Source organism: Elephantulus edwardii, unplaced genomic scaffold, assembly GCF_000299155.1.
Source record: "Elephantulus edwardii isolate Elephantulus edwardi_28Jun2011 unplaced genomic scaffold, EleEdw1.0 scaffold00111, whole genome shotgun sequence".
In the NCBI taxonomy this organism is placed as follows: Eukaryota; Metazoa; Chordata; class Mammalia; order Macroscelidea; family Macroscelididae; genus Elephantulus; species Elephantulus edwardii.
This window is the reverse complement of record NW_006399861.1, coordinates 8,841,123-8,859,332: the sequence shown is the minus strand read 5'-3', so window position 1 is coordinate 8,859,332 and position 18,210 is coordinate 8,841,123. Positions and strand designations below refer to the sequence as shown.

Here is an 18,210-nt window from a genome sequence, read left to right as displayed (position 1 = left end):
TTCTGAAATTCAGGTGGGATAGACTCAAAGTCATATTTTGGTTGCCTTGGATTTGGTTTAATTTTCCTCAGCTTCAGCTTGAATTTGCATATGAGTAATTGCTGGTCTGTTCCACAGTCAGCTCCTGGCCTAGTTTTCACAGCTGATATTGAGCTTCTCCAGCGGTTCTTTCCACAGACTTATATCTAGAATTTATAAAATACTTGAGCACCACAGCAACATAAAGGTAAACAGTCTAGTTGAAAAATGGACACAGAATCTCCAGTTTCTTTCGGAATGGACAGAAGCCCTGAATAAGCAAAGCACTCCTTAAAAATAGGAATAAAAAAGTAGGAGGCATCTCACTCCATGATTTCAAATCCTACTACACTTCCGTCATGATTAAGACAGCATGGTATTAGTACAAATGACAGACACATGGATCAATGGAATAGAATTGAGAACCCCAAAATTAACTTCTCTACCTATAGTCAACTGATTTTTGCCAAAGAGTTGATATCATTTAAGTGGGGAAATGACAGCCTTTTGAACAAATGGTGTTGGCACAATTGGAAAACTATCTGTGAAAGACTCAAGCAAGATCCACACCTCATTCCATATAGAAAAACCAACTTAAGGTGGATCATGGACCTAGGGCTAAAACCAAGGAATATAAGCTTCATTAACGAAAAGCTTGGAAGAACTCTAGAAGTCCTAATTCACAACAGAAACAGTCTTCGAAGTATCCTGAAAAATCTACAGCCAGGAGAAGATAAAATAGATGAATGCATCCTTTTACGAATCAAATCCCTATGCACATACAAAAACTTCTCCAGCAGGGTATAAAGGGAAGCCACAGACTGGGAAAAAGTATTTGGTAATGACATGTCTGATAAGGGACTTATATCTAGAATTTATAAAATACTTGAACACCACAACATGATAAAGGTAAACAATTCATTTGGAAAATTGGCATAGGAAATGAACAGAGACTTCACTAAAGAAGACATTCAGATGGCCTACAAGCACATGAAAAAATGTTCAAAGTTCCTAGCTCTAAGACAGATGAAAATCAAAATAACTGCAAGATATCATCTCACCGCAGTCAGTATAGCAAAATTTAACAGAACAACAGCAAGCAGCAAATGCTGGTGAGGTTGTGGAGAAACTGGACCCTTTATTCAGTGTTTGTGGGAGTAAAAAATGGTGCAACCACTGTTGAAGGCAGTGTAGTGTTTTCTCAACAAGTTGCAAATAAAAATACTGTTTGACCCAGAAATTCTGCTACTGGTAATATACCCAAAGAAATAAACCATAACTGCCACCCAAGCAGATACGTGCACACCCATGTCTATAGCGGCTTTTTTCCAAACAGCAAAGTGTTGGAAACAGCCTAAGTGCCCATCAACAAATAAATGGATAAAGAAGTTGTGGTATATTCAGAGTGGAATATTATGCTGTATTGAGAAAGAAGGAATTCGTGAAATATTTCACAAAATCGGTGACCTGGAGGAGATTATGCTGAGTCACAAAAGGAGAAGTACTACATAGTGCCACTGTTTAAAATGGGACTGACTTCTGGGTTAGGGGGACACTGAGACAGATGGGATAAATAATGTATACTGCATTGAAACAGAGGAGGGAGAGAACTGTTAAAAAGGGATATATGATTAAGTTTTATTTTCATGACAGGAGTCCAGAACTGCACAGTAGAGTGGACTTGTGGGGAGGGATTGTATAATAATGAATGAATTTTTCTTTTACTTTTCAAAGAGAAGAGCAAATGAGGGGGAGATTGAGCAGGGAGAAAAGTGCAACAATGAGTGAATAGAAATCCAAAGTCTCTGTAAACTTTCATTAAAATAATTACTATATATTTTAGAAAGTTGACTGAATGTAAGTTTAAAAATGTGTGTATTATGCATTGTTTTTTATGTTCATGCATTCTTCATAATGATAATCTTCTGAGGATATCTATCAACTTTTGTTATGTTGTGTGCTTTTGAGTCTGTACTGACCCATATCTCACCATTTAGTGAGTTTCTAGAGGTACTTAATTGCACGGGAAGAAATTACCCATCCTTCTCTTGTGGAGCAGCTGGTAAATTTGAACTGTGTGCCATTGGATTGCATTGCATCTCCTTACTATTGGGCTACCTGAGTTCCCTGATTTTCTTTTTTTTTTTTTCTTCCTGATTTTCTTTAGCCAGGCTAGTTAATACTGATGATATGAAGGTAGTGATTAATAATTGTATTTCATACACTATAATTCTAACGTTATGAAAATATTAAATTCATTCTCATAATTGTTTTTTAGATTGAAGAAGGAATTGTTGTACTGGAAGATGATTCTCCAGCAGAAGCTATTAGCACGCCTAATACTCCTAGAAATCTTGCTGCATGGAAAATTAGCATACCATATGTGGATTTTTTTGATGATACTTCCTCTGAAAGAAAGGAGAAAAAGGAGAGAATTCCTGTATTTTGTATTGATGTTGAAAGAAATGACAGAAGGGCAGGTAGGAATCTTTTTGTGTCTCTATGCAAAAATACTCTTCAGTCTTTTGTTATTAAATGTAAAAATGGCCTCCTGGTAAAGAATTGTGCTACCTACCGTGGCTTGAATCCATGAGCTGGTTTGAGGGACAAATATCAACCCACTACAGGGTTAGCTATGAATTGCTTCCACCTTGGCAGCATATGATAAAATGAGTTACTAGTAATATATGACTACATATCCAAAAGAGTCCACACAATTCACCCCCGCAGCTCAACTTTCAGCCAAACTGTAGATAGGCATATAAGGTGACTAATAATGCTAGAGAGACACTCACTCTGGTGGCCTAGTGGTAACTGCACCACAATCCTAAAAGTATATGGTAGAGTACACAAGTTCCTCTTCAGGAGAAGGATGAGCAGTCTCTTTGTGTGCATTTAACAGTCTCTGAAAACCCACTGAATGCTCAGCTATGGGTCAGTTCAGACTTGATTGTACTCAACAACAAGGTTAAAAGAGTAGAATTTGCTGAAGAATAAATTATCTAAGGCAAGAATAGGTAGGATAGAAGACTTAATGGAAATGAGAATTTCCACTTTGAGATAAGAAGAGGGAAAAATGGAAACTCATGAAGAAATGTTCAAAATCCTTAGCTCTATAGAGATGCAAATCAAAACAACTATGAGATACTATCTCACCCCAGTAAGAATAGCAAAATTTAACAGAACAGCAAACAGCAAATGCTGATAAGATTGTGGAGAAACTGGAACCCTTATTCACTGTTGTTGGGAGTGTAAAATGGTTGCAACCACTATGGAAGGCTGTATGCTGCTTTCTTAAAAACTTGCAAATAAAAAAACCATTTGACCCAGCAATTCCACTACTGGGAATATAACCTAAAGAAACCTTAACTGTCATCCAAACAGATACATGCACACCCATGTTTATTTCGGCTTTGTTCACAGTAGCAGAGAGTTTGAAACAACCCAAGTGCCCATCAACAAATGAATGGATAGAGAAGCTCTGGTATATTCACGCAGTGGAATACTATGCTGCATTGGAAACAAGGAACTTATGAAATATTATGCAAATTGGATGACCCTAGAGGACATTATGCTGAGTGAAATATTTCAGTCATAAAAGGACAAATACTGCATAGGGCTACTATTGTAAAACAAGACTGACATTGGGGATGAGGGAAGAAGGAGAAGGAGGGGAGGAATGATGTGTATATTGCATTGAAACAGATGAGGGAGAGAACTGTTTAAAGGGGATATATGATTGGGAATTATTGTCATGACTGGAGTACAGGATTGAGGGCTGTACAGTGGAGTGGACTTGAGGGGAGGGGTTGCATAACAGTGAGTGTGTTTTTCTTTTACTTTTAAATGAGAAAATTTATTGGGGGGAGGGGGTGGAGAGGGAGAAAGGTGTAATAGTGAATGACTGGAAATCCTAAGTCTCTGTAAACCTTCATTAAAATTAATTAAAAAAAATATCATTCATTGTTGCACAATTTCCTCTCTCTCCCAGTCTTCTTTGCAATGTACCTCTTATTTTCAGCGGTTGTCTTCCATATAATGCCTAATCATACATTCCTTTTAAACAGGTCTTTCCTTCATCTCTTCTAATAGAGTGTTCATTATCCACTCTTTTCCTATTCTTTCAATCCCATATGTCAGTCCTGCTTTATAACAATGGTGTCAATACAGTATTTGTCCTTTTGACACTGAGATATTTCACTTAGCATAGTGTCCTCCAGGATCACTCATGTTGCGTATTGTTTTATGAGTTCAAAAAGTGCTGCATTGTATCCCATTTTGTGAGTACATCATAGTTTTTCTATCCATTCATTTTTTGATGGGCACATTGGTTGCTTCCATCTTTTTGCTGTTGTGAATAATGGAGCAGTAAGCACGAGTGTGCATAAATCTGAATGCATCATCTTGGATGATGGTTCTGGTTTCTTTAGGGTATAATCCCAGTGGTACAATTTCTGGATCAAATGGAACTTCTTTTTTGAGAAAGAGCCAAACTGTACTGTTTATACACCATTGAACATTCCCACCATAACTGATTAAGAGTCCAGATCTCTCTACAACCTGTCCAGAATTTCCTGTTTGCTGCTCTGTTGAACTTTGCTGTTGTTACTGGGATGAATAATAATGCATGAGTTCCTTGTTTTTCAAGGCAGTGTAGTATTCCATTATATAGATGGACCACAGCTTCTCTATCCATTCGTTTGTTGTTGGGCACCTGGGTTTCCAATTCCTTGCTATTGTGAACAAAACCGTGACAAACATGGGTGTGCATATATCTGCTTGGGTATCAGTTATGGTCTCTTTGGGGTATATTCCCAGTAGTGGAATTGCTGGGTCAAATGGTATTTTTATTTGCAGCTTTTTAAGAAAGCGCCACACTGCCTTCCACAGTGGTTGCACCATTTTACACTCCCACCAGCAGTGAATAAGGGTTCCAGTTTCTCCACAACCTCGCCATCATTTGTTGTTTGCTGTTCTGTTAAATTTTGCTGTTCTTACTAGGGTGAGATGCTATCTCACAATTGTTTCGATTTGCATCTCTATAGAGCTAAGGATTTTGAACATTTCTTCATGTGCTTGTTGTTACCAAAGGCAGTTTACATGTTCAATGCAATCTCAATCCAAATGCCAATCCTATTCTTCAACGAGATGGAAAAGGCAATCTCCAATTTCATTTGGAATGGAAAGAAGCCCCGAACAAGCATCTCACTCCCTGATTTCAAATCCTATTAACACTGCTGTAGTAGTTAAGACAGCATGGTACTGGTACAATGACAGACACATAGATCAATAGAATAGAATTGAGAACTCGGAAATCAGCCCATCTATCTATGGTCAACTGCTTTTTGACAAGGAATTGAAATCAGTTAAGTGGGGAGATGACAACCTTTTTAACAAATAGTGCTGGTAAAATTGGAAAACTATCTGCAGAAGACTCAAGGAAGATCCACACCTCACTCCACATACAAAAACCAGCTTAAGGTGGATCATGGACACAGGACTACACACTTCATTAAAGAAAAGGTTGAAAGACCTCTAGAAGTCCTAATCCACAACTTAAACAGTATTCCAAGCATCCTGAAAAATCTATAACCAGGAGAAGGTAAAATAGATGAATGGGACCTTCTACGAATCAAATCCCTATGCACATCCAAAAACTTCTACAGCAGGGTAAACAGGGAAGCCACAGACTGGGAAAAATTATTTGGTAATGACATCCTCATCTGTTTTAGTGCAGTGTTCATTGTCTATCCACTCTTTTCCCATTCTCTCCCCTTCCCCATGTTTTTCCTATTTGATAACAATGGTCTTATGCTGTGTTTGTCCTTTTGTGACTGAGATGTTTATTTTAGCATAGTGTCCACCAGGCTCTCCCATGTTGTGTCATGTTTTACAAATTCATTGGTTTTTTTTGTTTGGCTTATATATATATATTATTATTTTTTTGTGTGTATACTGTCAGGTCAGATTTGACTGGTACAGGAGGAGATTGATTGCCCCTCCTTCTCCAGCAGAGCATCTGGTGGATTTGAACCGTGTATCTCTGGGATTGCAGTATAGCTTCTTGTCACTAGGCCACCAGAGCTCCCTAAATTCATTGTTTTTTAATGCACAGTATTTCATTGTGAAAATGTACTATTGTTTTCTATCCATTTTTTTGTTGATGGGCACTTAAATAACATCTATGTCTTTGCTTTTGTCAATAACACAGCAATAAACATGGGTATATGTGTGTTTTATTTTTAAAGTATAACTTAATAATGTAACTATAAAATTAAAACAGATCTCACAACTTGTTTGCTAAAGATAGTTTTTACCAACTGTGTGTCAGACTCCTCTGTCAATGTAATGTGCTTTTAGGAAGCTATGACCTATAAAGGAAAATAGTATTTCATTTTACATTGTTTTCAATATATGTGTGGACTCCAAGGTTGGAAGTACCTATTATAAGTTTTTATGAATACTTTTATTCATGTCCATAATTAGAGTAAGGACTACTTGAAGATGACTGTGTCTCCCCTCTGCTAACTACAAGGGGAAATTACGCACATCACCATCATCTCCCACATAAAACTGACTACCATGAGTTCACACATGTCTTCTTATGCTCCTGAGCCCACTGATTCTATTCAAAATCTGTTGCAGTGAGCACACAGACTTGAGAGAACCATATTCATGGTTATGGGGTTTATTAGGCATGTTAACACTCTAATTCAGGTTAATAGCAATGCACAATCCCTCAATTCGGAGAATTTCTGAAATACAATCTCTCAGAGGCTAGAATTCAGGTTAACAGCAAGATATAATCAGTCAAGGTACAATACAAACAAAATAACTTCTCTCAGTCCAGAGAGCATCTCATTTAACAGCAGAATACATTCCCAGAATCCAGACAGCTTCCCTGTCAGCAGGAAGATACAATCCCTAGTGCAGGAATTTCTGGCCCTGAGGGATACACCTGTTCATTCTCTGCTTCCTCTTTTACTTTGGGTGATGGGATTCTCACTTTCTGCTGCTGAATCCCTTCAATTTAATAGCCAAACTAGACTGTCCTCTTATTGTATAGACTAACATACCCTATTTGCATGAGGAAGAGATGGCTCATCCAGCTGTTGATGATGTAGATGGATCAGTGTGTCTGCAGGGTAGGCTGAGTTGAGCCATCTGGAGCAGATTAAAGATGGTGGTTTAGGGAAGCCACATTTTTATCAGCACACCTACTATACCACAATGTTATTCTGTTTAAAAATAATTATAATTACATAACTTCTTGATGTCTCTTCCAGCTCTCTAGTTCCACTATAAAAAAGTCCATTCTTAAGTAACTTTATAAGTAGATAATATCTATCAACCTTGCCTAAGTAATTAGAATTAAAATATCGGATAAAATAATGTGATACTGAAAATAATAAATTATTAGGACTCAATTTCCAGCTTTGTATACTTGATATCTTAAACCATGTATCCTGTTGCAGATGGTAAATGTATTTGCTACTTAATTTATATTCATTCAATTTACAGTTGGGCATGAGCCTGAACATTGGTCTGTCTATAGAAGATACCTTGAATTCTATGTACTTGAATCAAAACTGACAGAATTTCATGGTAGGTTATTTTTTTTTAACAAATAAAACTACTTCAGCATTAGCCTTCTTGAAAGGTATACTATATTAATTTTTTTTCTTTATTCACATAGGTTCATTATAGCAATAAACAGGCATAGCTAGTGAAAGTTAGGCCATACGAAAGAGGTAATGTGAAAAAGAAAAGAAAGAGGTAAAGGTCCCCTGGAAGAAAAAGGGTATGAGTGAAGTCAAACTGTAATGCATTCTGTCAGCAGGAAAGGAGAGAGAAAAAGAGCACCAGATGAACTTCTTATTGTAAAAATTATAGTAAAGAAATTGAACAGAGGCACTTTTGTAGACAATGTACATTTATGATAAGCACTATGGTATGAATAGACAAAAGAAAGAACAAATGAGTCTTAGAAAAAAATAGAACCAGAATGCTCCTTAGAAACAAAAATGGTGAGTCTTGGTCTTGCTTTGCAAACGTCGTCAGGAAAAACATATCTTTACAAAAGGGCATCATATTTGGTAGAGAACCAAAGAAAATAAGGAAATTCCTTAATGCATAATAGCTTCAACAATAGGCTCAAACATAAATATAGTTCTGAAGGTGGCCCATGACCAGACATTATTTTGTTTTCTTATACATAAGGTAACTGTGTGTAGGAGCTGACACACAGCAACTAACATACATAGTAATATACATAGTATATATGTATATGTGTGTATATATATCTATATATATCTATATATCTATATCTATCTATCTATCTATCTATCTATCTATCTATCTATCTATCTAACTAACATAGATAGTAATATACATAGTAAGAATGAGTGTCTTTATAGGCTTATTTTACTTTTTAGTGTTTTTAAACCTTTCATAGCATATAGGGTTGTGGGGTTGGTTTTTTTTTTTGTATTTTACTTTTTAGTGTTTTTAAACCTTTCATAGCATATAGGGTTGTGGGGTTTTTTTTTGGTATTGTTTTGTTAATTGAGATTTTTATGAAAGTTTATAGACAACTTGAATTTCCATTCATTCATTATTGCATATTTTCCTCTCTGTCCCCCTTCCCCCAATTTATTTTTTTTTCTTTGGAAAAAAATTCTTTTATTGTTATACAATATTGTGTGTCCGTTCCTCCCCCCCACTTTACTGTGCGTCTTATTCTGAACTCTTATCATGCCAATAATACCTAATTATATATTCCTTTTATACAGTTCTCTCCCTCTTCTGTTTCAATGCCGTGCAGATTATTTATCCCCTCTCTTCTTAGTTTCCCCCAACTCCCATGTCTGTCCTGTTTTATAACAGTGACATTATGCAGTATTTGTCTTTTTGTGACTGAGATATTTCATTCAGCATAATGTCCTCCATGGTCACCCATTTTGTATTATATTTAATGATTTCTTTGTTTTTCAGGGCTGCTTAATATTCCATTGTGTGGATATACCACAGCTTCTCCATCCATTCGTTTGTTGATGGAACATACTGTTGTTTGTTTGTTTTTGTTTTTTTATTTTGTGTGCGTGTACCGTCAAATCAGATCTGACTGGTACAGGAGGATATTGCGCCTCCTTCTCCGGCAGAGCGTCTGGTGGATTCGAACCGTGTTCCTCTGGGATTGCAGTGCAGCTTCTTGCCACTAGGCCACCAGAGCTCCCCTGAACATACCGTTTTTAAAATAAAACAAACGAAAGCTATTTAATTTCAGAAAAGACTACCTAATTATTTTTTCCTTCCTTGAAGTAGTAGAGAATTTTATCCAAGCATTTTAATCTTGCTTTGTTTGTGTATCCTTGCCTCCTGGCTTAGCGTATTTGCTCTGCATCATGGCACATGATTGGATTTGTCTCTTAGATTTGGCTTAATAGGTGAATTTTTCTTTTGAGAGTAGGTGAGTTGGAAAAGGGGAACACTTTTTCATTCTCTCACTTTATTTTAGTTACTATCATGGGTGTAGTTAAGAACTTCTAGCCATTTTGCATGTAATCTTTGAGTTTGAGAGCTCGGAGTCGTTTTATTTTAGAAAAGTTGTCCCTTGATTCAAATTTAGTTTAATTTGGATTTGAGAAGAGTAAGAAACATTCTCTCTTGCCATAAGATTATCAGTTGTTGTTATTTGCCATTGAGTTGCCTGCGACCCATAGCGACAACAGTTCTGAACATTTCTCTGCCTTGAGCTAGTCTCACTAATTCAAACACACCAGCTTTCATTGCCCTAGTTACTGTATCTGTCCATTTCATCTGGGATCTTCCTCTCCCATGCTGTCCCTCCACCCTTCTCCAAGGACCAGTCTCAGAGTAGGTAAGACGGAGTTTCAAAATCCTAGTCTCCAAGGAGAGACTTGGTTTCACCCTCTCCAAGACAGACATATTTGTTTTCTTGGTAGTCCATGGTGTGTTCAAGACTCTTCTCCAGCACCATAATTTGAAGGCATTGGTTCTTCTGCCATCATCAGTCATTGTCCAGCTCTCTGATGCATAGCCAGTAATTGTGAAGACCGTGGCCTGGATTAGGCGCACCTTAGTCTCTAGACTGACATCATTGCTTTTCACAGCATTGGCAGAATGTTACTACAGTTTTTACTATGCTGTTGTTAGGTGTAACTCCTGTAAAAACTCTTGTTAGAGTTGACTCTTGACTCATAGCAACAGTGTATACAACATATAAAAACTTTACCCAATCCTGCACTGTTCTGACAGTCTCCAAATGTGCTCATTGTTATCATTGTATTAATCCATCTCATTGAGTGTCTTACTTTTCTTAGCAGACTGTTCCAAGAATAATGTCTTTTTCCGAGGAATGACTCCTGATAACATGCCTAAATATATGAGACAAAGTCTTACCATCCTTGCCTCCAGGAAGCACTTCCTCCAAGACAGATTTGTTTGTCCTGTTGGCAGACTGTTATATTCAATCCAATACCACAAATGCGCCAGTCTTCTTTGGTCTTCCTTACTTGTTGTCCAACTTTCACATGCGTAGGAAGCACTTGAAAATACCATAACTTGGGTTGAACTACTTACTTACCATGTAACACTTTAAAGAGATCTTGGCAGCAGATTTGTCCAATCCAGTGTCTTTCTGGAGTGATTTATGGACTACTTCTTCCATCAGTGTTGATTTTGGATCCAAGTAAAATGAACTCATTGAAAATTTCAATCTTTTCCCATTTATTATGATGCTTATTAGCCCATTATTGAGGATGTTATTTTTTGTGTGTTGAGGTATAATCCATACTGAAGACCATAACCTTTGATTCTCTTTATTAAGTGTTTCATATCCTCTTTACTTTTTCCATGATGGAACAGGTATTTCTTTAAAGATCTTGTGTTATAGACTCCTTGCTCTGATGGCCTAGTGGTAAGAAGCTGTGCTATAATCCCAAAGGCACATAGTTCAAATCCACAAGCTGCTGAGAGATAGATGAGTAATCTCCTTCTGTGTGATTTACTGCCTCTGAAAACCCACTAGAGGGTTTCCACTGAGTTGGTTCTGACCTGATAATATATGACAACAACAAAAACCCAATTTTAAAATATACTAACTATAATATTTAAAGGTGTTTTAGTCTAGAAAGCTAATTAAATTTATTAAGGAAGTATCATTGTTGAGAGAGTAATATTTTGGACACCAATTTAGACTCACATTTTTTTGATTTACATTCATGGCTTGAAGGTCTCTGATTTTATGAAGATTCCTTAATGTATATTAAATAATTAACTTTAAGTAATACTAAGTTTTTAACTGGGAGTAGAACATGGTAATAGTAATAACAACAACTTTATACTTAATCTTAGGCACATTTCCCGATGCTCAACTTCCTTCCAAGCGCATTATTGGCCCTAAAAATTATGAATTTTTGAAGTCAAAGAGAGAAGAGTTTCAGGAATATTTACAGGTAAGCTCCAACTGTGTCATTTAGATTAAAACATTATTAATCATAGGCTTCTCTTACATCTTTTTTCTCTTGCATAGATACTCTTGGCTTTACAAATAGTCTGTGGGTTTTAAGGTTGGTTTTTTTTTGTTTTCTCTGGCCCTTAGTATGGGTTTTTAATAAGATTTTTGCCAAAAGAATGATGTTTTTTTAATGTGTTGATAACTAATAAAGTGCCAGGTATTTTCTTAAGGATAAAAATATATTAGAATATTTTTTTTTAAAATTTCCGCTAGTTCATTTACAAAATTCTGATACATTGTTTTCAAGAACAGATTCTTTCAATTGCCTTCACCCCCCCCAATATATTAGGCTTTTAAAAAATATACTGAATTTGGTTTACAATTTTTTATGTTGAAAATTAAAAAAGAAAAAAAACCCAAAGAAAGATCTGGTGTGAAAAACAATGTATATGAGCTTTGTAAATAAACCAGTATAAAATAATAAAAAAAAACCCAACCAAAGATTTTTCATATAAAATATTAAGTAAGTTCTAAGAATACTGAATAATTTCTTTTTAAGTGAGATTATTTTTATTTGCATGAAAGGATACAAATCCTTAGTTTTTCATTCAATCATTTATGCATATTTTGTTTTATATATTTTTAAGTGGAGTAATAGAATTAATACATTGCAATGTCTAACCAAGTTATTCTATATTGCCTTTCCCTTCTAGCTCTCTTTGCATCCCTTTTCATTCCTCTTGGCTTAGTTAATTTTTATTCCACTCTACCTTCTTTTTCATCCCTCTTAGTTCTTCAAAATTGCTTTTATCTGTGTGTAAACCTTTCTTTAAACATTTTATTTAGTGATCTTATACTGTAATTGTAATCTTGACTGATTTATGTCATTCAGCATAGTTCCAGAATTATTCATAGCTTTTTAGATATGATTGATATTCTGTTGTATGTGAGTCCCATAATTTCTTTACCTAGTAATAGTATTGTTGGATCAATTAATATTTTTATTTCCAACTTTCAAAGTAACTCTTTTCATTGTGGTTGTACCCTTTTACAGTCCCACCACCAAGTTGTGAGAGAGTCCTAATCTCTCAATGTCTTTGCCAGCATTTGTTGTTTACTATTTTATTGAATTTTGCTGTTATTGGGGTGAGATGACATCTCATTATTGTTTTGGGAAGAATGTCTGTTTGTGTTTTATTGACTATGTAGAGGTATTTAATTGTGTGAATCTTAACAACTATGGCAAACATTGAGAAGAAATGGGAATCCCAGACACCTAATTATGCTCATACGGAATCTATACTTAGATCAAGAAGCTGTTGTCCAAATGGAACAAGGAAATACTGCATAGATTAAAATCAGCAAGTGTATGTATCCAACATGTACCTTTCTCCATACCTATTCAATCTGTACACTGAGCAAATAATTCGAGAAGCTGGACTTTATGAAGAGAAATGTGGCATCAGGTTTTGAGGAAAACTCATCAACAGCCTGTACAGCCTTGTCGAAAGTGAGAAGAATTTGAAACATTAGTGCAGAAGATGAAAGTCTCTAGTCTTCAATATGGATTGCCTTTTAACATCAAGAAAGCAAAAATCCTCACCACTGGACCAATAGGCAACATCATAATGAATAGTGAAAAGGTTGAACTTGTCAACAGATTCATCTTATTTGGATTCACAATCAACACCCTTGATACTAGCGGTGAGGAGATCAAGAAATGTATTTACATTGGGCAAATCTGCTTTCAGGGATCTCTCCAAATTACTGAGGAGAAATAGTAGCAATTTGAAGACAAATACTTACCTGATTCAGGTCATGGTCCTTTCTGTCTTTTGCTGTGTACCTGAAAAAGCTAGACAGTAAATAAAGATGACATTGGAAAAATTGATGTCTTTGAGTTGGAAAAGAGCACTGAATATCCCAAGAGCTGCCAATAAACCAAACAGATCTGTCTTTCAAAAAGTGCAATCAGACTGTTCTGTGAAGGCAAGGATTGCAAAACTTTGTCTCTTATATTTTGGGCATGTTGGTAGGAGAGGCTATTTCTTGGAAAGATATTTCATTCTTGGAAAGGTGGAGGGTCAGCGAATGAGAGGAAGATCCTCAATGAGATGGATTGACACAATGAAGTGACTATATATAGCAATGGGCCCAAATATGTCAGAGATTGTGAGGCAGGCACAGGACAGGACAGGGTTCAGTTCTGTTTTTCATAGGGTTGCCATGAATCACACTCAACAGCACCTGACAACAACAACTACTTATTTTGAGTTTATATTTTTAAATTTTTGTTGTTGGAGTGTTGGCCTTTTCTATATATTTTAGAGGTGAATCCCTTGTCAGATACTTTCTTGCAGTCTATAGGTTATCTTTTTAGTAATGTGGATAATTTTTTTGATGCACATAACGATTTAATTTTCAGTAAGTCCTGATCTAGTTTGTCCTTTGCTGCAGGTGCATTTTGAGTTATGTTTGTTAGTGTATTTAGCCCTAGATTAGGGTTCCTAAGTTTGCCCCTGTGTGTTCTTTGATAATTTTTATGGTCATCAAATTCATCTTGAGTTAGAATTTTCAATCCTCAGGTTAAAAAACCCCCATTTTTTTAGATTATTAAATTTTATTAGTTTCAATGAACATTTACAGGGATTTTGGGTTTTCATTCCTTCATTGCTGCACCATTCTCTCTACCCTCCTCCCCAGTTTGTTCTTCCCCCGCCATCCGAATGTCTGTTTTAATTGTCCAATTGCCACAGTGCTTGTCAAAGTCAGTTCTGATTAATCTCCTTTGTCAGTGTGTCCTTTGCCATTCCCTATCACTCCTCCCTGAGAGAGACTTCACCCTGATTCATAAGGAAAAGGGGATGGCGTATTCTCTTAGCTACTTCCTGCTGGAAAGGGACGCTGTGGGTTTCAGGGTGAAGATCTTCTCTCACTACTCTAAAGGGCCCCTTTGGCAGTAGGAAACACATAGACTATTATGGAGATTGATTTTGGAATTTAGATGCACTGTTATTAATTGTGCTTAGCCGTACATGTTCATATCCTTGAAGATGTATCATGGGGGTGTTGCAACCTAGAAGACACAAATTTAACAAGTTATAAGTACATGAGTCAAAAATTATGGAAAAGTAAAAGAAAAGATTCTTTCATTGAAAAAAAAATCATTTTAACCATTGCACCACTAGGGCTTCTGAGAAAAAGCTAGTATTAGTTAATGTTTATTTTTATTTCTTTATATCAGGTACTATGCTAGATATTTTGTAGAACAACAACAAAAAGTCGATAGTGTTTTTATTTTCATTTTATGGGTGAGGAAACTGCATCTTGGAAGATTTGGGAACTTTTGTAGGTTCACCTAGCAATTGGATGAACCAAAATTTTGACTCATACGTGTTTGTGTGCAGAGGCTAAAGTCTTACATAATACATAAAATTTCTGAAGAAAAATTGCAGCTTTTGATTATAGTTCTTTGTGCTTTAAATTTTTTAAAAATTGTAATCTAATTTTGATCACCCTTTTTTATTTTAAATTTATCTTTTCTTTTCCCTCCCCCCCTCTTTCATTAATTCAAGAAACTTCTGCAACATCCAGAACTGAGTAATAGTCAACTTTTGGCAGATTTTCTCTCCCCTAATGGTGGTGAAACACAATTTCTTGATAAAATACTACCAGATGTAAATCTTGGTAAGTCAATAAAATAAAATTATATAGAAGACAATAAACTGAAAAAAACAAACCCCAAAACCAGTATTTTCAAATTAATTAGTATAAAAATAGTTTGTGTAACTTAGCCATGTGTCAAATTCTTAAGGGCTTATTTCTGCCATTAGAGCTTGTTTGTCCATTGAAGACTTTGTCATTTGTTCATCTGTGAGCTTTGATGATTTAAGCAGTTACTATTAGTCTTATGTTCTATCCCAGAAAATTATATTATCTGATGTGTTTTTATTTTTGTTAATTTAGGCATAAAAATATGGTACAATGTTTTCAACATAGATGAATATGTGTTTCCATCACATAGTATATGCATGGGTATAGTCTCTGAAGCTTCTATTTCTCAACAAACACCAATTGTATTGACATTTGACTTTAAGACTCCATTGGTTTCTCCTGTATCTTTTAAAATAAAGTTATATTTATCCTTATTTTGACTTTTTATCAGATCTTAATTTTTCTCTTTTTAATTTTTTATTGTGATTTTAACGAAAGTTTACAGCAAAGTTGGATTTTTATTCATTAATTGTTGCAAAATTTCCTTTCATCTACCCCCCACCCCTCACCAAATCTACTTTGGTATGCACTTCATATTCTGAACAGTTGCTATACACATAATGCTTAATCATTTATTCCTTTAAAACAGTTCTGTCCTTCACCTGTTCTAGTGTACTGTTCATTATCTATTTCCTTTTACCCTATTTTTCCCCTAGCCCCTCGTATCAGTCCTGTTTTATTAGTGGTAATACTATGCAGTATTTTTCCTTTTGTGACTGACATACTTTACTGAGTATACTATCCTCTGGGGTCTCCCATTTTGTATAAGGTTTTACAGGTTCTTTTTTTTCAACGCTGCATAATATTACATTGTTTGTACTCATTCATTTGTTGATGGGCACTTGGGTTGCTTCCATCTCTTTGCTATTGTGAATAATGCAGCAGTAAACATGACTATGTATATATCTGTTTGGGTGGCAACTCTGGTTTCTTTAGGGTATATTCCTAGTAGTGGAATTGCTGGGTCCAATGGTATTTCTTTGGAAGCAGAAGTGGCTTCCACTTCCTAAACAACATGCCTCTGGTAACTCTATGAACTTTGATAAATGACAATAGTTATAGAAAGGCTTTTTATTTATAGGGTTTCTATGCTTCATACTTGACCTGACGGCAATCAGCAACGACAATGGTATTTCTATTTCCAGCTTTTTGAGAAAATGCCAGACCGTCTTTCATAGTGTTTGCACCATTTTACATTCCCACTAGCAGTGAATAAGGGTTCCAATCTCTCCACAATCTTGCCAGCATTTGTTATTTGCTGCCCTGTTGAACTTTGCTTTTGTTACTGGAGTGAGATGATAGGTCATAGTTGTTTTGATTTGCATCTACCTCTGAGAGCTGTTTTGATTTGCATCTACCTCTGAGAGCTGGGGATTTTGAACATTTCTTCATGTGTTTGTTTGCCACCTTAATGTCTTCTTTGGTGAAGTGTCTTTTTATATCCTGTGCCCATTTTGCAGTTGGTTTGTTTACCTTTTTCTTGTTGAGGTACTGGAGTAGTCTATAAATTTCAGATATGAATTTTTATAAGTCATTACCAAATATTTTTTTTTCCAATCTGTGACTTTCCTTTTTACCCTGTTGGAGAAATTTTTTTGATGTGCTTAGGGATTTTATTCTTTTTTTAGCAGGGGGTGGGGTAGGTGGGATTTGATTCTTAGAAGGGCCCATTCATCTGTTTTACTCTCTCCTGGTTGTAGGGTTTTCGATGCTCGGAAGACTGTTCATTTTGTGGATTAGGGCTTCTAGAGTTCTTCCAAATTTTCTCTGATGCAGTTTGTAGTCCTTGATTTTACTCCTAGGTTCTTGATCCACCTTGAGTTGGCTTTTGTGTATAGTGTGAGGTGTGGGCATTGCTTGAATTTTCTACGGATGGTTTTCCAATCTTGCCAACACCATTTGTTAAAGAGGCTTTCATTTCTCCCACTTGCCTGATTTAATCTCTTTGTCAAAAATCAGGTGACCATAGGTTATATGAGCTGATTTCTGGGTTCTCAGTTCTGTTCTACTGATCTATGGGTCTGTCACTGTACAGTACCATGCTGTCTTGACCACTATGGCTATGTAATACAATTTGAAATCAAGGAGTGCTATGCCTCCTACTTTATCTTTTTCAGGAATGCTTTACTTGTTTGGGGTCTCTTTCCATTTCAAATAAAATTGGAAATTGCCTTTTCTATCTTTTTAAAGAATGGAATTGGTATTTGTATTGGGATTACATTGAAATTGAAGATTGCTTTTGGTAGAATTGTCATTTTCACAACAGTGAGTCTTCTTGTCCATGAGCATCTTATATTCATCCATTTTTCCAGGTCTCTCCTTGTTTCTTGTAGTAATGTTTTATAATTTTCTTTGAATGGGTCTTTTGTGTTTCTAGTTAAATTTACTCCCAAATGTTTGATCTTGTGGCTGTCTGTTGTGATGAGTATTTTTTTCCTCTTAGCTCCATTTCTGTATTCACTTTTTCATTGTAGAGTAATCCAATTGTTTTTAGTGTGTTGATTTTGTATCCTGCCACTTTGCTGAATTGTTTGACTATGTCCAGTAGTTTTCTTGCTGAGTCTTTAGGGTTTTCTAAGTATAACATCATGTCATCCCATATAGAGATAGTTTTACCTCCCCTTTGCCAATTTAGGATACCTCTTATTTCCATCTCTTGATTTACTGTTCTAAGACCTGCAATACAATACTGAATAGAAGATGTGATAATGGGCATCCTTACCTAGTTCCTCTTCTCAAAGGGCATGCCTTTAATCTCTATCCACTGAGAATGATGTTTGCACTTGGTTTTGACTTTTCACTATATTGAGGAAATTCCCTTCTATTCCTATTTTGTTCAGTGTTTTAACCACGATTTTTGTTATAGGCCTTTTCTGCATCAATTGATAGGATCATATGGTTCTTGTTCTTCGCTTCTTTTTTTTTAATTTTTTTTTTTT

The 18,210-nt window shown here is 35.7% G+C and overlaps 1 protein-coding gene across 3 annotated transcripts in view; it reads left to right on the top strand.

Moving 5' to 3' along the window:
* The window catches only part of SNX14 (sorting nexin 14), a 201,213-nt gene that overhangs the window by 135,279 nt on the left and 47,724 nt on the right, over window positions 1-18,210 (top strand). For all 3 annotated transcript variants that reach the window (XM_006892135.1, XM_006892134.1, XM_006892136.1), the window contains 4 exons: window positions 2,297-2,498; window positions 7,540-7,623; window positions 11,395-11,495; window positions 15,073-15,184. In XM_006892135.1, coding sequence (XP_006892197.1) covers window positions 2,297-2,498; window positions 7,540-7,623; window positions 11,395-11,495; window positions 15,073-15,184 — 499 coding nt within the window. The remainder of the gene's footprint in view (window positions 1-2,296; window positions 2,499-7,539; window positions 7,624-11,394; window positions 11,496-15,072; window positions 15,185-18,210) is intronic.